Source organism: Parasteatoda tepidariorum, chromosome 5, assembly GCF_982258835.1.
Source record: "Parasteatoda tepidariorum strain Cologne lab strain chromosome 5, Ptep-v5.0, whole genome shotgun sequence".
Taxonomy (NCBI): Eukaryota; Metazoa; Arthropoda; class Arachnida; order Araneae; family Theridiidae; genus Parasteatoda; species Parasteatoda tepidariorum.
The window spans coordinates 72,936,563-72,957,509 of NC_141759.1; the positions used below are offsets into that span (position 1 = coordinate 72,936,563).

At 27.8% G+C, this 20,947-nt stretch overlaps 1 protein-coding gene across 8 annotated transcripts in view; it reads right to left on the minus strand.

Moving 5' to 3' along the window:
• Positions 1 to 1,477: 1,477 nt before the first annotated feature.
• Positions 1,478 to 20,947, minus strand: part of LOC107451802 (WD repeat-containing protein 76) — a 30,895-nt gene continuing 11,425 nt past the window's right edge. For 6 of the 8 annotated variants that reach the window (XM_016068045.4, XM_016068029.5, XM_043044899.3 and 3 more), the window contains 9 exons: positions 13,256 to 13,348; positions 11,479 to 11,591; positions 10,687 to 10,840; positions 8,652 to 8,801; positions 6,344 to 6,459; positions 4,656 to 4,757; positions 3,963 to 4,106; positions 2,973 to 3,026; positions 1,478 to 1,863 (listed from right to left, as the gene is read on the minus strand). In XM_016068045.4, coding sequence (XP_015923531.1) covers positions 1,593 to 1,863; positions 2,973 to 3,026; positions 3,963 to 4,106; positions 4,656 to 4,757; positions 6,344 to 6,459; positions 8,652 to 8,801; positions 10,687 to 10,840; positions 11,479 to 11,591; positions 13,256 to 13,348 — 1,197 coding nt within the window. In that variant the 3' untranslated portion in view covers positions 1,478 to 1,592. The remainder of the gene's footprint in view (positions 1,864 to 2,972; positions 3,027 to 3,962; positions 4,107 to 4,655; positions 4,758 to 6,343; positions 6,460 to 8,651; positions 8,802 to 10,686; positions 10,841 to 11,478; positions 11,592 to 13,255; positions 13,349 to 20,947) is intronic. The other 2 variants (XM_071185229.2, XM_016068037.5) reach the window with 1 other exon arrangement.

Consider the following 20,947-nt stretch of genomic DNA (forward strand, 5'->3'; position numbering starts at 1 on the left):
TGTATATTAAGAGGAGACATAATATCTTTCTGCTCATGTGCTAGCTATATTAAGATAACTATACTACTTTTAACTGCTGGAGAAACTTTGAGAATTAGGGAACAGTTTATCATACTTTAAAAAAAAAAAAAAAAAAGACTGTAGTAAATAAAATAGTATAACTGGACTATTTTTTTTATATTTCATGAAGTTTTGATAGGGCAGCATTTTTGATAAGAAAATAAACAAAATTCCTATATTTTCCCAGTTGACAGGGAAAATTCAAAATGCCCCATTAATTTAGATGAATATCAAATTCCATGTATTCTCCAGGTTTTCTTTGTGGAGTGGCAACCCTGCTGCATATTCATTCATAAAGTACAATAAAATTGCATGTTCATGCAATTTTATTGTACTTTAGCACAATGAAATCTTTATTGTTAGTCAAAACTAAATTCAATTATTCTTTTAAATTTTAATAATAGAACCTATTTTTATATTTTAAAATAAAATCTAACCATTATAATTGGATGTAATTTTTTAATAAAAATTAATCACAATAAAATATTTAATCTGGGTTAAATATATTATAATTGACATAAATAAAACATACAATTAAGTATTTCTAAAGATATCTGTTTATAGTTACACTTATAAAACATGTTTCTATAAAACAAATTAATTTAAAATGTATAGTAAAAGTACTTAGTTGTTTAAGAGAACTGCAAAAATTGCCATTCTTTGCACCTGTGGGGGCTAATTAATTTTGGCAATTGGTGCTATTTTGATGGCTAACCAAGTATTTTAATGTAGACACCCAAGTATGTACCCAATATAAGTTGAATATGGCTTTCCCAACCCAAAAGAAAAATACAGCAGCATAGTAAATTTTGCTTAAATATTTACATCATGCCAAATGATTCTGAAGATAGTTTACTTCATTTTAATGAACTTCTTAAAATGCAAGGCCACCAAAAAAAGCAAATAAACTAATTTAGGAATTACTTGATTAAAAACTCTCATCTCTTCCAAAATATAAAAATTGAAAATAATGTCAACACGTTTTACGTGCTCAAAAAACAGACGGTCATTTTCAAAACTTGTCAGATGTGAATGAGAAGAAACAAGTGATTTGGAATTTAAAAGGTTAAGTTAGAGAGAAAAAAGGATGACAAACAGAACAAGAGGAAAATGAATTACGTCATGCTATGGAGAGAGGAACTAATGATGACAACGACATTAGTTCCACACCACCTTTCCATAACACTTGGAAATGCATTTTACCCTGATTTGCCTCTCTTGGTCTCTGTGGTTTGTCCAATTTTGTTTCTCACCTTTACTTTTCCATTGGCATTTATGTTTCATCTCATTCACTCCTTGTAAATGCTTGAAACATATTGACCTTTTATTCCTACCTTTATATTTTGTCATTTGATTATCTATTTCTCAATTTTTACCCTTTTTTTAACATCCCTACAAAGAAAATGAATTCAGTTAGTTAAAAATATATGATAAAAATTTATTAAATGAAAAATATTACACTTTTATACAATTTGATACAAGTAATAAAATGCTCAACAATCTTAGCATAAGTAATTAAGTGCTCAGCAATCTTAGTAGTTCAGCTGTGTATCTGTGAAGATAAAAACTTTTCCACTTGAATTTCCACCCGCTAAAACATTGAGTGAGGGATGAAACTCATTAATTGATGTTACTGAATTTAAGTATTCATCATTCTTGAAGTTGAAAACATTATTTCCATTGGCATTAAAGATTTCAATTCGCCTTGGATAGTTCATTGAACCCACTGAAAATAATTCATCAGAATGAGGTAACCAGGTTGCTTTAAATGGGGTTAGCCATCTACCAGTCCAATTGTTGTGCCTAAATAGATAAAATAATATTTCTTATTTACATTTCAAATTTAACATTTTATTTTAAAGACAGATTTAATAGCAACACATGTCTTTAAGTAAATTGGGATTGAAATATTACCATTTTAACCCTTTGGATATGATATTTTGAATGCTATCGTATGTTGTATCAAACATATCATTTGGTACTTAGATGTCGAACAATTATTAACAATTAGGAATTCAAACAAGAGCCTGTTTTTAATTATAAATAATTTAAAATGAAATATAATTCTATAAAACAATATAGACCTGTGCAATATTTTTTGCAGGCTATAACTTGTTGTACCAACCGTCAGAAAGTTTTTAAAATTTGGTATATAAATGATTACCAACAGTGACATAATTCTTGTGAACAAGGAATTCAGGCTATTTCAAACTGAAAAGTAATTTTACAAAATAATTAAGCTTGGGCAATATTTTGGATGTCTTTCCATTTATCAATTGTGGCTAAGCAAATGCTTTATAAAATTAGCCACAAAGATATTTAACTATAATACAACCTCCAAAAACCAGATTTCTTAAATCCCAAAATTTCTATAATGTGAAGGTAGATTACCATCATCAATCACATGGTTAGTGATGAAATAAAAATGACCGTAAAGAGATACATAAGAGGAAGCTTTAGATGAAGAAAAATTAGTTTCCTTTGATGACTTAGATGAACAAGGGTTAATGCTACTTTATAATGTAAAAGAAAAAAATAAGCAATCATAGAATGAAATCGATTAAACTTAAATTTTTTATATGTTTAAGAAATAATTTAGTTAACAGTAATCAATTGTGTTGATTAAAATATCTTATTTAAAACTACTCTTTATCTTTGCATCATTTAAAGTTGTTACGATCAACGTCGGAGGTCTACACATGCGCATTTAGTGAACTTAAAGCTTCTATAGTTTAAGTAAGATATCTAAAATCTGGACCTTCCTGTATTTTCGAGCTTATACCATATAATATTAAAAAAAATTTTGTTGTTGGAATAATTGAATTCAGAGAGCATGTTTCAAACAGAAAAATAATTCGACACATAGCACAATTTAGTAAAATAATAGTAATATTTTTAAAGAAATAACTTACTTTATAGACTTTTTGTGCAATATTTCTTTTCCTATGTTTGAACTGTCAAAAATACTGTAAAGAAAGATAAATAAAATTAAAGCTAATTTCACGTAGTGGGAAAAGTATACATAAATGAAACTAAAGCCTAATTAACTCATTGCGATTAAAAAATTCATAACTTGTTAGAACACTTTATGTATCTTGATGCAAGTTTGGCATTTTATAATTTGAATTTTTAACAGATTTAAATTATGCACAAATTCTACAAAGATGAAAAATTTCATCTACTCTCCAAAAAGATACTTAGAACTTAGGTCAAAAATTTGAAAGCTAAAGCTGATTTAACATAATACAATGATGTCAACCATTGGAGCTACTTTTCTGTAATACCAGAGGTTTTTTTTCTATAACAGTAACAGAATGTAAAACATTTAAATGATAATCCATAAAACATTTTTTTTTTGATATGTTGAAAGGTTTATGTTTGGTTATTATCACTACACATTGATTCTTTTGACTACTTTATTAAGATATCGCATCCAATGAATGCATGATTGCTCTTCTTCAAAAAGAGTTTCTCCATTTTATCTCTTTATGATGTCCTAGAGGTTTTGCTTTTTACACGTAAACCAGTGCACAACTGAAAATTGTTTGCCCCTTTGGTCCAAACAGAACTGATTTTTGCACTAAAATTCAGTGCCTAATTGTAATAAATTTATCTTTTTTTTATTAGAGCTTTGGAGTAATTGGCACGGTTTGGTATAAAACAGCTTTTTTTAGCAACTTAGAGAAAATATTTTATATTGGAGTACTTTGGCACTATTAGCTGTTCTATCCCTGCAAATATTTAGTCTGAAGAGAATTTACAAGGAAAACACCGACAATTCATGGTTTTTAAAAGATTTCAGTCATTCCACTAATATGGTTTGAAAATTCTAGAAGATCTTAAAAATTCTTCTTCTTCATGAGAAAAAAAAGGCACAGAACATAAATATTTTTTATACTTACCATAATGAGTCATCTGCTGAAGTTGTGAGAATGTATTTTCCTGTGACAGGTGAAAAGAAAGCCGATGCAATCGTGCGTTTGTGGTGACAAACATCAATTATGGCTTTTTTCTGCAACTTACGCAAATCCCATAGTTTCATGTTTCTGAAAGAAAAATATTTTCATTTAAAAAAATTATTAGGATATATTAAATTATAAATAAGCAAATAAAAAATACAACTTAACCTTTCGCTTTAAAGATTAAATTTTATACATACTTAAGCCACAGTAAATAAATTGCATAATTATTAACAACTATAAGTGGGGCTGTGAATAGAATGTTAACAATAATCCTATAGATAAGTAGATAATTTCCTTGACTTCCCTCTTTTTGCCGTTTTCTTTGTGAATTCTAATATAATTAATTATTGATAATGTATTATAAGTATAAATTTATCAACAAAAAAAAAATTATAAATATGAATAAAAACATATCTTTTAACTAAATTAATTTAAAATGAAGAGCTTTGTAGAACATTTTAGAGAATTTATAAAAATATATGTGCGTATTAAAAATAAGAAAATTGTAATAAAAGTTTGGTTTTAAACCACTGTATTGCCTGCCAGGCAATGGAAAATTCAACATAAGCAACAAAAAATTTGTAATTGAGCTAAGATTCTTTGTGATTAAAAATATAAATAAACATTACATACCCTTTACTGTCAGCAGTCAGAAACAAATTCTTATTTCCAGGATGAACATGTACAGTTTTCACCGAGTAGTCATGGCATTCATGTTTTTTCTCACTATTGAGACTGAGAAATTTTAATATTAATAACAGCATAAATAAAACTATTTTAACACATTTAGGTAATGTAACAATTTTATCAGGCTACACCTGCATTGATATATACAAAGGAACTAACTAGTTTTCTTGTGCTCTAAATTTGTACAAAATTTGAGAATGTTCAAATTGAGACTTTTAGTAAACTGTTTTTAAGCTCACTCAGGGATCTGTCCAGGCCGAATTTACTACCGTTTAGCGGTACCTTCACAAATTCAATTTTAGGTAAAACGGTAGTTTCACAAATTCAACTTTGGAAAAACGGTAGTTTCACAAAATACTATTTCTTAAAATTTTATTTTTGTATCCCTTAAAAAACGATAAATCTATATTTTTACCATGTTTTTGTGTTGACTTTTTAATATAATTTTTCACAAATTGTCAAAATTTTCACAAAATAGGTATCTTTCAGAAAAACCTAGACAGACCCCTGTCACTAAAACTTCTGATGATTTAGGTCAAGGCAATTATTTTCTTAAGAAAACTAACTAGATTAAAATTTGACAGAAGCTTTGTACATTTGATAAAGTAAAACTCAAATTATTTCAAGGCATTGAAATCTTCTATCGAAGTCAATTATTCATTTTCAAGTACTAAATGATGAGGATTACAGGATTTTAAAACTTAGAAATATAACTTTTTAAAACTGCCTTTAGCACAACAATAAATAAAATGATCAATTTTTCTTTCTGGCTTATAGTTAGAGAGGGTAATTAACATGATACCTCGATAATTTGAAAACTGTACTATATGTTAAGAGACTAAACCCCGATACTCAAAAGCAGCTTGAATAAATGCATATTGGGTTAACTTTTTTTGGCATTTTTTTCTTAAAAAAATAGAGTGGGGAGTTAAAAACATATACTATTGAGTTATTCTTCCTATCATACAAATCTATGCATTTTCTTTTATATTCAAAGTATCAAAAAGCATGGTGACATAACTCCATAATAAAATGGCAATATTGAAATGGTTCTACAAAAAAATAGCATGTAAAGTTTTTATATCCTGTACCTTATAATTGTGATAACAAATTTACTCCTAATTATTCATAAGACCAGCATTCATAGTTTAGTGGAACAACTTGAAAAAAATCAATTCAAGCAATTATTTAGTATTTCTAAGTTGCAAGAACAATAGTAGACACAAAATTTGCTGGATATTTCAGACAGATATAACTTAAAATTATTATTAATTGTAAATAATATATAATACAGTACAGAACCTCTCATCCGGAAATCAGAAAACCGCAACAGAATTAAATAAATTTTCCAGCCATTAAAAAAAAAAAACATTTTTTTTTTCCTAATGAGATTTTAGGATTTTTTTTTCTTTTTTAGAAGATGTTTACCTTACCATCATTTTAGAAAAAATCATTAGTACTTTATCATTTTTTCTTCTTTTTAAGATTATTTCTATATATTTTTTTAGTTGGGTTTGACAATAAAAAAACAGCTTTTTGTAGTGATGCAGAAAACCGAAATATCGATGGTCCCGATCGTTCTGGATAATCAGTTCCCTATTGTTACAATCAGATTACTAAAAAAATGTAGATACCTTTCATTACGGACATCAATTACAGAAACATTCCCATTTCTTTGAGAAACAAGAAGTGTAGTGGCACCAACAAAATCGAAATATGTACAAGAAGTTTCATCTGAAACATCATAAATCTGCAAAGAATGTAAAAAATAAAATAAGAGTTAAAGAGAAAAATATTTACTTAAAGAATTAGCAAACAATGTTTGACATATGTATTGAAAATTGTTTAAAAATCAAATACAGAGCACGGAATATAAAAAGAAATTGGAACTACATAAAAAATGGTCAGAATTCAAGGATCAGTTCAACCAAATCTTTAATGAAAATTTCTTCTAATGGAAGTTTCATTTAGTAATTTATCTTCAGAATGTTTGTTAAACTTAGCAAATCTAAGGAATAAGTTACTGAATAAATTGAATTTTTGTCAAAAATTATTCGATACTTTCATTTATTATTTATGAAATTAATTTCTTATGTGATAATAACATACATTTGGAATGAAAAACGATATCTTTGAAATATTGTAGCTAAACCTAGTTAATATGAAATACATTTAATAACAGATCAGAAAATCTTTATGGAGAATCATGACTTCATCTTTGTCAAAAACTTTTTATGTAACCGAATTTCGTTATAAACAATTGTAAAACTCGTATAAAAAGTGTCGAGAATGAAATAATCTTATTATTATGCAAAACTTAAGATACAGAATTTTTGCAGACATAACTTAGTATCTCAAATATTTATTTATTAAAATGCATAAAAATTTTTTATCTGCTATTTTAAGTTATATTAGTTTGTTCCAGTTGTTGAAAAGTCATGTTACATTAAAAAAAGGTTATATGCTACACTATAAAAAGGTTATAAAAATAAAAAACTTCAATTTTAATAAATAAACAGTAATAATGAAAAAATATTTATAGGTATACACATTAAATTGCATATTCTTCTGAATTATTTTATTAGGCTCATTGCAGGCATCAACAAATAACATTCTTGAAATATTTCATTACAAATTATCTTAATTTCCCTTTACATTATACAATTCAAGTTTATTTTTGGTTCCATTTAAATTCAAAACATTAATGTATTAAATAATTTGTTTCCTCTATTTTACCAAACTTTCAACTATAGCTAGTTGCAAACTTAATTCTCAATAATAATATTGCACTTGTTGGAAACTGCAATCATGGAAAATATTATTTTGTTCCAACGTAACAGCAAAAAAAAAAAAAAAAACATTGCATGGTAGTTGTGTGGTGTTTCTTTATCCAACTATTTCTGTTTTTCTTGGTTTTAAATCAGTAACGAGATTTTTGGAAGGAATAAAAATTTTAATTTAGCAGAGTTCTCCTTAAGAATTGAAAGGGCATTCACTTAACACCATAAAAATGTCTCAAAATGTGTAATATTATGTAATAATGGAACTTGATTCTCAATAATTTTTAAACTACTCTCTTATGCTATTTAATATGTGTGTTTTAAAAAGTAATTCTCACTCATTATCAAAATAAGAGAAAAGTTTGTAGTTTATAAAAATAATTAAAGGTAGTTTATAAAAATAATTAAAGGTATGCTAAAAGACAATTCTGTGTACAAATTGTTTTGCAAAAAAAAAAAATAAAATAAAATAAAATAAAAAAAAGCTTTTTCCTACATTTTTAACTGAAAATTATGAGAAAATGAACATTTAAAGGTGCATTTCTTAAAATTAAAATCACTTTAAAAAATTTATAAATATACCTCACCCAGAAAAAAACAGAAACTCATGAAAATTTAACCAGTTGGGAAAAATCCCAATAAAGTTAATTTTTGTAACAGAAATCAGAATTAAACCTATAAACACAAATAGTTATATCAGTGGGTAATTTTTATTTAAACAGTTAATTAATTATAAATAAAAAGGCAGTGTTTTTTAAAAAGGGCAGGCATGGCGGGCCGCCCATCTAAAAACGCTTAGAGTGAACATTGAATTTAGTTACCACCAGTATTTTAGGAACACTAATACCAGATGCTACTTCTTTCTTCTTGGCACACCATATATTGCCACATATATTAGTTAAATGTGAGTAAAACCCTTCTCATTAAATTTACCCTAATAGATTTATGTTCTTTTTTTAACATTTATAAAATATATTTGATCTTTATGAGTCCTAATCATTTACTAATCAATGATGAGCGCTCATGATTAAATTTCAATCTAACTTGCTCACTTCAAAATTCAGTTAAGCAAAAATAATGGTTCACTTTACTCACAAAAAAATAAAAGTTTAATTGGCTTAAAAGAATATCTAACATTGCTGTAAGTGTGAAATACCTATACCTGATTGAATGATTTCTTTTCCATATCACCACACCGTAATGTACCATCATAGCTAGAAGAGATTACTTGTAGCGAATTATAAGGATTGACTTTCACGTTTGTAATACCACCGGTATGAGGTAGAAACAGGATTGGGTGTAAGCTAGAAGTCTAAGTAAAAAATAAATAAATAAATTAGGAAGCAATAATCTAACAATAAACTTCAGATAATAATTAATAAAAGAAAGGATAAAGGATGTTTATTAATAAAGGATAAATGTAACTGTTAGGGAATAAAGTTATAGTATATAAAAACCAAAGCTATATTTGTTTTTCAAATTTTAACTCATATTGTTGAAAATGATAATTTCTCTGGCTTTGTATAAAAAAATATTGGGAGTAAATTAAGAATAAAGTTGATATAGCCTCAGTTAATTTTCCAGATCTTGCATTCTTTTCATATAAAGTTTATCTTAAAATGTGTTGCAAGAATTTCTTATGGAATTTTGAAATTGAAAACAGATGCAAAGTCGATGGCTTTCAAATAACGATAAAAACATCAAATTAACTGCTGGCTTTTTACCTGCTTTCTTTAAAATGAACTTATATTATAACTTCTTTTTCAATCCGATAATTTATTTCGTACTTTTTCATAAGAAATCATTGAAATTTTTTTCAATTATTTTATTTTATACTTTTTTTATTTAAGGATTCGCTAAGGAAAAGAAAAAAAAATTTTTTAATCTCAATATTTTTTGTCTTTGTAAATTTGGTACAAACAGTAAACTTTTATTTGAGAAAAGTTTCTATAAAACGGAATATTTACATATTTGAAACTAATTAAAAATGTCATCAGTAAAATATAGCATAGGTGAAGCACAATAATGAAGACTGTCACAAATTATGAATCATGCAAGTTGTTCCAAAGGAGAGAGATCTAATCCACGACTTTTGTATTGTCAGTATGACACTCTAATCAACTGATCAATATAAATGTAAAATAATGCTTTTGTAGGAACTTTGTTTTATTTGAAAGATGTTCTAATCAACTAATCAAAGAGGCCATCCTTGCAACTGATTAATATAAAAGAATACCTTCGGAGGAACTTTGTTTTATTACACTTTAAACAACTGAGCTATAAGGACCATGCTGATTGATATACTATAGTGTTCGAATTAATTGGGACAAGCAAGATTTTCTCATTCGAGTTGGTATGGGATTGCCAGTGATGTCCCGAACCGCTTCAAACCAGTTATAAAGTCTTAGACCAGATCATATCTAACAGACTGTAAAACACCTTTCTAAACAAATGTTTTGGGGTTTCTTCACAACAAATAGCACTGGAAGCTTAGCGCCTCTAAAAGGCATGATGAATTCAGCCAAATACATCGATATATTACATAGTAGGATTGTTCCATTCATGGAAACATTTCAACATGATTTGGCCCCTTGTCACAATTTCAAACTGGTTCAGAATTTCATGCGAGAAAACAAAATAAAAGTGCTTGATTGGCCTGGTAATTCACCAGACCTAAATCCCATTCTGAATATGTGGCATATTCTAAAAAATCGCTTAGCCAAGATGAATTGCACGACAGCAGAACAAATGATAAAAAATGCTTTTCAAGTATGGTTCCACAACGAAGTCAAGAACATGTACGCTACACTAGTGAAATCAATGCCAAAACGTGTTCTTGAAGTCATATCTGCTAAAGGAGGACATACTTCATATTATTACAGACGTGTATCAATGTAACTTAAGGTATGTAATGATTAAAAGCTAAAGTTTCAATAAATCACTTTTTTTTCATTTGTCCCAATTAGTTAGAACAGTATAGTAAATATAAAATAATGCCTCAGTCGGCATCTTGTTCTGGCATAGGGGACAAGCAAACCACAAAAGATAAGTTGGAAAATAAAAAAAGGATCAAATTGTCCCTAAAACATTAATTTTAAATTCATAATAATTAAGCAAGTTACTTTTAGAATTGTCCAACAACAAATCAAGACGAAATATAGATAAAAATGTTACTAGATATAAAAGTGATTTATTACCACATTCCAAAAACCCAAATGGCCATATTTGCTTCCGGCAATAACCATAACTTTATCAGATGCAGGATGTATAGCCATGGATGTTATTCTAGTTGGAACAAGTTTGGCTACATTTGATTCTCCAATTTTCATGTGTTTAAAATTCGATGCATAACTAAGAAGGAAAAAAACTATATCAAGGAAAGAGCATTGTGACTGACACAGAGTAAATTTAAAAATACAGTGTGCTGTGAATATGAAGTATGACATCTTTACATTATATGCAGTCTGGGGAAGTAAAAAATACAAACAATATAACAACCCTTTTAATCTGATTATAAAACTTCTTTGCACATACCTAGGTAGGATTTTGGTTTCAAATAGTAACAATCTGAATATTCTTTGATCTAATGATAGAATTTAGTTATTCAGAGTTTATTGTTCCTTTATTAACGTCATAAACTAAAAATAATGTACTAATTTTTAAAAACTTAAATAGTGAAGATACATAAATTTGACAAAAAGTAAGAAGAATTACAATTGGTACTATGAATATATTACTATGAATATATTAAATAAAATGTTCGAAAGATAAGACTGTTAAAAGATAACTTTATAATATTCAGATAGAGAGATTGTTTTTTTTAGGAGAAACTTTCAAAAGATTAAAAAAAATTGCTCAATGTTTGCCAAAAATTAATTAATTGGTTGGACTCACTTTAATAAATCCTGCAGATAGCTAATAACATAATTATTGTAATTATAAAAATTAATTAAATATAATACAGAAAATAAAAGTGTAACAAAACTTACTCTAGGTTATACTTTATATCGTCTACCATGGTAAAATCAAAATTGTTGATAAATTCTGAACAATCATCTTTCGTTGAAATGGCTTCCTCAAATGGATAAGTAGATGGTAGTTTCTAGAAAATAGATTGAATCTTATTATACAGTTTTAAATAAGTACAAAATGATACACATATATGACAATGTCTTTTAATGAACAGGGGTCTGTTTAGAAGAAATTTGGGTCCGTTAACGGACCTTTCGCAAAAGATTTTAACTTAAAAACTGACCCTTCACAAAATGATTTTTCTTTTAATCGGACCCTTCACAAATTCGTTTATCTTCATTATTATTTTGTTAATCGAATAAACCCTTTCCAGGGCAGAAAAGAAGAAAGATGGATGTAAACTAATTAAGTTTTGTCTTCGGCAGACGATTCTTCCATTATTCGTCCAAAATTAATATTCTGCGTTCAGCAGTATAGGCTAAATACCAAATATTTGTATGTTGCATCTCTAATTTAGAAGGAGCAATTGTTGTTTATTTTTTAAAATTTAATTTTTTTTAATTACAATTTTACAGTGTTGAGCATAATCTTGTATGTCTATACAATTTAAAAACTCCTTAAAAAAATTTTTGTTTTTGCAATAACGGACCCTATTTGAGCAAATTCATAAAAGTGGACCCTGGTTGAAAGAATGTAATTTTTTCACAATTTCATGAAAAATGGACCTTTCACAAAATGTCTGGACAGACCCCTGATGAATATAATTCAAAATATTTGCAACATCAGCAACATGTAAGTATATATAGTGATTTAGAAATCTGAAGCATTAAATCGACGTGTAATTTAATAAAAAATCTGTACATCAGACTATATTCAGATTATTTATAATCTTAATCCTTTCTAAAAGTATAAATGTGTAATTTTAGAAAGCTTTTTTTTTAGTAGCACAAACTAAAATAAAAGTGGATGTTTGTACATATAGTAGTGCTTTAATTATTTTTTAAATATGCTTAATTAATTTATTTTTATAATTTCTTTGATCTTGATAGAAACCAAAGAAACAATCCTGTCATTTTTGGAATGGTATACATAGATGTAAGATTACTTTTGAAAAATGCAAACGAAAAATTAAAAAAAAGTAATAATAATTAATATACATCAATAATTACTAAACTACAAAAACTTAACCCTACAAGATCTTTTTTGTTGTAATTTCTAGAAGTAACAAAAAAGAGTAAGACCTCTGAATTCATCATCATGAAAATTTGATAATGTGAAATGATTAATTTTTCTTTTTAATAAAATTTCCAAAAAGTTTGAAACAAGAAATTCTGCCAGTAAAGTTGTATGCCTGAACCATGTATATAATTAAGAGATGGTCTTTGAGTCTAAACATAGAATATTGCGATTCTATTAACATATTTAATTAAAATGAAAAGATGTTAAATCGAAATTTTTTTTGATTCAGCAAAGAGATTTTTCTTAAAATTACATTTGTATTCTTAGTAAAGGGAAAATTTAAATACACACACACAAAAATCAGGACAACTACAAACCTCGTGGAACTTTTAAACATCCTAAAACACATTTTTTTGAATAGCAGATAATCCAATATTTTTCTTTCTATACAATTTATGGAATTTTATGCAATAATAAATCTTATTCATTATACATAAAACAATGTCTGTTTTTTTGTTGTCGTTAGCTTATGTTCGATAATAATTACCTATTATTATTGTTCTATTATTACTAGCAAATACTAAAAATTATAAATTTCTATTAAATTGCACTTACTGTAACAGCTTTGCTATATGATACATCCAAAGGTTTACTATATGCTAGTGGACTTCGGTGTATTTTCTTCAATTTTCGATATTTTAATTTAATCTGAAAAATGTTTTACTAATGTCTAAATGTAACAAAAATTTTGCGTAATTTTATAGTGACATAATTGGCATTTACAACAACATAGATTATGCAAACTGTTACAAAACTTTGGAATTGGTGGTTACAAACAAAGTTTGCAAGCCTTAAAAAAGAATAACATTTAATTTAAGTCAAACGTTCATCTTAAACTAAATATTACATTCAAAATAAAGTAACAAACTAACAGACATTCGGAACAAAAATTTTTAATATATATACAGTACAGAACCCGTTATCCGGAAATCAGAAAACCGGAAAACCAAAAAACCGTAACGAAATTCGATACATTTTCCCGTCATTTAAAATTTTTTTTTTTTTCCCTCATAGGATTTTAGGATTTTTCTTTCGATTTTGAAAGATGTTTACATTACCATCATTTTGGAAATAATCATTAGTGTATTACTTCATAGTTTTTTCTTCTTTTTAAGATTATTTTCAATATTTTTTTTTTTTTAGTTGGGTTTAACAGTAAAAAAAAAACGGCTTTTTGCAGCGATTCAGAAAACCGGAATAATCAGTTATCCGGAATAGCGATGGTCCCGATCGTTCCGGATAATCGGTTCCCTACTGTACTAAAAAAATTAAGGGAATTTGGATGCTTTTTTAAAATATAATAGATCACGAAAACAAAGATATTAAAGAATTTAAATGACATCTGAGGTCAAGTTTGTAATCTTTTTAAATTATCAGCATTTTTCACTTAAAATACACAATGAGACATCAACCAAATGTGCACGCACACTAAAGAATAACAATAACAAAAGAATTTTACCATCAATGCCAAAAGAATGGAGTTATTTTCTTTTTGTCTAGGACCACCAAAGAATTTCACCATTAACACTAAAAGAATGCAGTTATTTTCTCTTTGCCCAGGACCACCAAATAGGTCAGAGTGAATTAATACAAGCTCTCATTAAGGCAAAAACAAAATTTTCATAGTTTATTTAACATAAATTAGTTAAACACAGATACTACATATAGAAAAAATAGATATACTGATACAGATAAATAAACACACTCTGCGGAACAAGCAACTGAAAGACAACGAAAAGAAGGAATACAATATTACAATCATCAACTTAGACTTAAGTATCACTCACTGCATTACAAATAAGGAATGACATCGTGACCAACGCGTGATACACTAACAATGAAAAAAAAAAGAGAGAACTGAACACTTGGTAGTTCACGAGGTCATCCAAGCAAGTTGAATGCAAAAATAAGTTGAATGTAACGATGTCACCGAAATGGATTTCACAAAAAAATCTGAACTTCTTTTGTAATCAATCAAACCCAGAAAAACTTTATCTATTATTAATTTATCTTACAGCTCATGCTTTCAACTTTCACAAAAAAACACATATAGTTTATCTTTAACTTCATTAAAATAAAAATACCAAAGATATTGAACAATTACAATTTCCTTAAATTAGGGGTGCACAACCTGCCGCCTGATCTGGAAATAGTAACAAGTTTTTCATTCGCAAGCAATAATGAATTAAATCCTGAAGGTGAATGATTTGATTTTATACTGTTTGAAATTTGAAAAGCAGATTTAACTCTATCAATTGAGACGGTAGTACATTTGCCATTAAGTTTTATGAGAAATGTTTTATCTGAATGTTCCATTACTAAATGAGGTCCGGTCTACGGAGGAGTTAAAGCTAGTTTTACACCATCAATTTGTAAAAATATATCAGAACAAATTTGTAAAGATTGATGTACATAAAAAAGGAAGTTTGCCATGATGAATTAATGAAACAGGACTTATAGTATTTATTGTGTGCTTAAGTTTTGCTACAAAATTTTCTGTTGGTGATGTTAGAGTGTTAGCACAGTTCAAAATGTCTGAGTGTAGAGCTATACAAGAGTTAAGCCTTCAAGGCATTGTTCAGACTTAATGGCTGAAGGTATAGCAAGCAAAACAACGGGTAAAATTTCTGATAATTTCTTTGTATTATGAGCCATAATAATAATTTTCAAATAACGATGGAATCTTTCTATGATTCCATTGGAAATCGGATGATTGCTATTACTACTAATTTTATGTGTTCCAAGAACATCAGTAAAATTTTGGAATAGTTTGGATTCAAAATATTTCCCTTGATCAGTAGTAGTAATGGTAATTGGGCACCAGGAGCAAGAAATTCACCTATTAACGAGTGATTTACAAGTAGTAATAGCTGTCATGTCCTTAGAGGGGATCACTTCTGCCCATCTTGTAAATCGGCCAATATTGGTCATACAATACTGATAACCACCAGAAATCTCGAGAAGTTCTATAAAGTCTATATGGATAGGTGACAAATCTAGCATCTGCCACTGCAAAAGTACCATTTTTTTCACTTAGTGTGTCCATGAATTATAACAAATTTATGCATATTGGGTGAAAGGAATCTTTATGATATCATTTTAGATGTTACTGAAACACCTGGATGAGAAAAATAAGTATATGGCTAAGAACAACAGTGAGGCATGATTCCAGCATAAAAGGTCGAGGTGTGCCTATATCAAAATTACAGTAAAGTGTAACATCTTCTAAGGGAAAATAATGTTTTGGTTAATTTAAAGTTGGTGGCGACTGGGAAAGTAAATTTTTCAAGTTTTGTAACAAGTTGCTCTTCTGATAATGCTTTAAAATTAAGATGTGCCAGTGAAATAGAGTTTATTTCTCTTCTCGATAAAACATAAGCTACAATGCTACCAGGGCCTTTAATATGGTGTGTAACAGTGAAAAATTGGTTTAATGAAGTCGAGATGAGGAAGCTGATCTGCCTAGATCGTAAAAACTCTACTCTCAGGCATATGTCCGAACTCTTTAATTGCCTAATAGATGGCCAATAATTCTTGATCATATGTGGACCAATTTTTCTGATAAAAAAGCAATGGGCTCTCATCGATTACTTTGTAATTGCATGAAAGAGCAACCTACCGCTACATTCAATGCATCAGTAAAAATACAAAAAGTAACACCGGGGATAGGGTGTCTAAATTCAGCTATAGCTTGTCTGGTTGCCGTAAATGCTTTTTCAGATAGCTCAACCCAATTAAGAGGTTCTTTGGTTTTATTGGAATTTTTTTCGTGTTTGTTCATTTGTATGAGCCTCTAACAATTTATTTAATGGGGAGAAGATATAAGAAGCTTAAGGCAGAAAACGTCTATAAAAATTGAAAATTCTTAAATTTTTTTTAAATTGAGTTAAAGAGGTAGGTCATGGGGATTTTTGTATAAATTCAACTTTATTTGGGAAGGGTTTCAATTTTCAGACACTAGGAATCCTAGAAATTTAATAGATTGCACTCCAAATATACATTTATAAAAATTCTACAATTCCTTAATCTAGAGAAAAGAGCTTGTAATTGTCACATATAATCGTTTTCATCTTTGGGAGCAATTAAAATACTGTCAACAAATGAAAACATTCCAGGAAAATCATGAGTTATTTCATCAGTGAAACGTTTCAGCAACATTACATAAACGGAATTGTATTTCTAAGCTCTCAAAAAGGTCAAAAGGTGTGGAAATAGGCATTTTATGAACATCTGTAAGATTAATAGGTATTTCTCGATAGGCTCTAAATCAAAATGAGAATAGCTTTTTGCACCATGCAACTGCGATGCAAAGTCACAAATGTTAGGTATATGGTAATTATCTTTCACTGTTTGCATATGATAACATATGACAATATCTTATAGGTCTTCATTCACCACACCTCTTTTCAGTACCATATAGAGAGAAGAAAAGGTCTCATATCGCTCAGATTAATCATGTTTTGAAATTCGGATTTTGAGATTTTTATCCCATCGGGAGCTAATCCCTTGACTTTGCAAGAGACTGGTGAGCTTGTAGTAACTATAAAATGAACAGTATTATACTTAACAATTAAGTAATTTTGACAGTGAAGAATAATTTGACAGAATTAATGATAAACAGTATCCCCTGATACAGTTTTTACTGAATGCAAGTTTACAACATCAATATTAAATGGAACTTTTGTTTTGAAATCCATAAATTTTTTTATTTTTAAATCAGGCAATAAATCAAAGTAGTGTTTAAAATAAGAGTAGTAGGGGAAAAAAAAAACAGAATCGTCAATATCACATGGAAAACGTTGCAATAATTGCACCAAAACAAAAAACCCTGCTTAAACAGGGGTGATTGTGAGCCCAAGTCAAAATTCCGGAAAATTTCCGGAGTAACAAACAGAAAAAAAAAAAAAAAAAACAGTTTAAATTGAAAAATATTTAAACAAGGTTTTTTTCCTATTTCTCAATATTTTCTAGCTTACTTGAAATCTATTTAAAATTTTACACATACCTACGATGACCTGCAGAAGTAATTAAAATTTACTAATAAGTCTTTCTTTCTTGAGTTAATGATTATAACTACTATTTACTGATAAAAAATGAATATTAATCATGAATATAAGCTTATAAAGCATCTCTCTGGCGCTCCCTTACAAACAAATAAAATAAACTGTGCTTTTAAGCACCATTTTTGAAAATTTGATTTCCGGAAACTTCTGTGATCAATGATTTTTTGAAACGTGTGGACCTTCAATCTCCGGAAACTTCCGGATCACTGCTAGCGAAAATTCTGGAAATCCGGATTTTCTCCGGAGCACAATCAGCCCTGCTTAAATCATGATGAAATTAGTACGAATAAGACATGACAATAAGCAATTATTTAAACGTCTTATTCAAAATTTGCATTTCATAATAAAATTAAAAAACCACGTGGAATTGCAAAGCAATAAAAATTTGGATTTAAACAATTTAGTGTTACAATTAAATTGGTACAAACAAAGCATGTCAAAAAATGCGATTTGAAACCCTTGTGTCGTAATGATCTCTAAGTAAAAATTTGGCATTTTCAAAAACATGTGGAAAAGTGTAGCAAAAATTGCCTTTCAAAAAATTTTTCTTTTTCTCTTTAAAATTAGTTTTAGTTTACGATCTGTGTAAAACAAAGAGTCAAAAAGTGCGCAGTTAAAATATTAAATGCATGATTGAATATTTTAAATAATAATAATTAATAACAAGTTTAAATGGCCAAGTTGTAATATTTTGTATCAGAATTTTTGAAATCAAACAAATAAACAAACCAGCAAAAAAAAGGATTGAAAAATCACTTGGATTTAAGATGAAATAGGCAGAAAAAGCAGGACAAAAAGGGATTACTCAAATTCAAAATTCATGTATCTTAATATATTAAAGGTATTAGGTTTTTCAAAAACCATGCTAAGTTGCAGAGGAATTATGCCGGAAAATGCGATTCAGAAATACAGATTTATAATAGAATGTATGTAAATTGAGCATGTCAAAAAGTAATGACACAAATGAGCGATTAAATTAAATTTTTCAAATTTTTATATTTTTTTGTGTTTAGAAGCTTTTGCGGGATGCACAACAACAGTCGTCCAGCTGCAGGTTGAGCACCTCTACATTACATGAAACATAATTTTTTTTTACATCTTTTGTCGCCAGCGACCAATAAATTTTTTTCATCCAAACAGCTCAGTAATCTCATCAAAACATTCCAGAAAGTGAAAGTAAAAGTTTTAGTCTTGTTCTTCTTTCCCTCACCTATATTTATATAATTTAACTAAAATTAAAAAATGTTATCAAGTAATTAAAACTTAAACTGCGAATAATACACATCCTTTTTAAAATGACCAAAAAATCGATGAAAAAAAAATCAAAATTTAAATTAATGTTGCTAAAATTATAACTTAAAGCAATTGGATCAAAAAAGCACATCAAATTCAACTAAATTGACAGAAAATTTGATTCTATTCATCCCCCCAGAATCGAATTTGAGTTTGATTTTTTAACTCAAACTATACTTGGAACAAAACAGAATGTATTCATAGCTTTCTAAACATTAAAACATTTTTAATTTTATCTCAATATTATTAATAACACAGTCATAAATTAACAAGTGTCAAAATTGAGTTTTTATATCTTTATTAACAATGTTTTTTTATTTTTTATTATTGTTTGAAATCTGATTATAAAGAAACTAAATATGTAATAATAAAATCAAATGAATCACACAAAGATTTTCAAATAATTAAGTAATTATACTGTCCCCTATGAGTGCATTTTGGTAGGGATAGTAATTATAAAACAATAGCTTTTGCCAAATGAAACTTTCATTTATATAATTTAACTATCCATATTTTGTAAAAAAAAAATAAAATAAAAAATAAATAATAATTTTTTTTAACATTTTGTGCAAATCCATTTTTTTTTTTACTTGTTTGCTTATGGCATATGTATTAGATGGGCAGGATAGGCCTTATTCATTAATATGCAAAAGTAACATCTATAAAATGCAAAGAAAATAAAAATTTATGTAATAAATTTTTTTCTCAACAACATCCAAAAGAATATATTTCTACTATAATAAGCAATACTCTCACATTTTGGAGAAAATTACATATTCCCACCTTCATCCATTTCGCGAGTCATCGTCCCGGTAAAAAAACAACTTGTTTTTAAAATTAGTGCAGATTTAAAAAATAATCGAAATCTGAGGCAATATTGACCGAACACAAAAAAAAAGGAGAGAAAAAAAAACTATGACAAAACTGTATCAGGGTGGCCACTCGAATCAGATTTCAAATTTCCCTGATTTTTCCAGGTTTTCCAGATAAAAATCTTAAAATTTCCAGGTTTTTGTTTCTTTTTTCTTATAAAGTATAGGATGTGTACAAGAAAAGTGTCTATATTATAAAATATTTTATTCAAAATGTTACTTTTTTAACATATCATACTTGAAAAAAATAATTTATTTAGACAATTTTCAAGATTTTTTATTTATTTTCTAATGTTTTGGTACAAAATTTTGAATCAAAAATCATATATTGACCAACAAGGGAGCCTTTTTTTAAAATTAAAATATGTTATAAGAGGTTAAAATGAAATAGAAAAAATTGCCATTAATGCAACAGTTGTAACAATTTGTCGACAAACATTGCTGTTAGCGATTGTAAAAAAATGTGTGATTTGTTGGTTTGCTCAGAAAAAATAATTCACAGATTTTTTTGAATGGGAGTAGAAAAAGAAAAAGAGTGCAATATAAAATCTATTATCATAAAATTTAACCAACTAATTTTTGGAGAATTTTATAAAGTTAAAAATACAAAAACATTTTGTCAAAATCGAGAAAAAAAATATCCATCAAAGCATCAGAACAAACTTGAGCCATAAATGGATTCAGCCCAAGGACAGAATTTAGAAACAGAAGCTAATATCCTAATCCCTTTTTCCACCAGAATCTTTCCTAAATTTTCCTAAATTCCCATAGCGATCAAAAGTTTCCACATTTGTTTAGCAACCGTGGGAGAATTTTATATGGCATTCTAGTTTAACAGAACTATAATGGAGCAAATTTTGCTAAGTTGATGATATTTCAACTGTTTGGCGATACATTTCCGTTAAAAAAAAGTGGGTATAATGGATGAAATAATTTAAATTAAGAAAATTAGCAAATAATTTAAATTAGTGAAATTAAAAAAATTATCAAAGAAAAATTTCCAGCTTTTCTTTAAAATT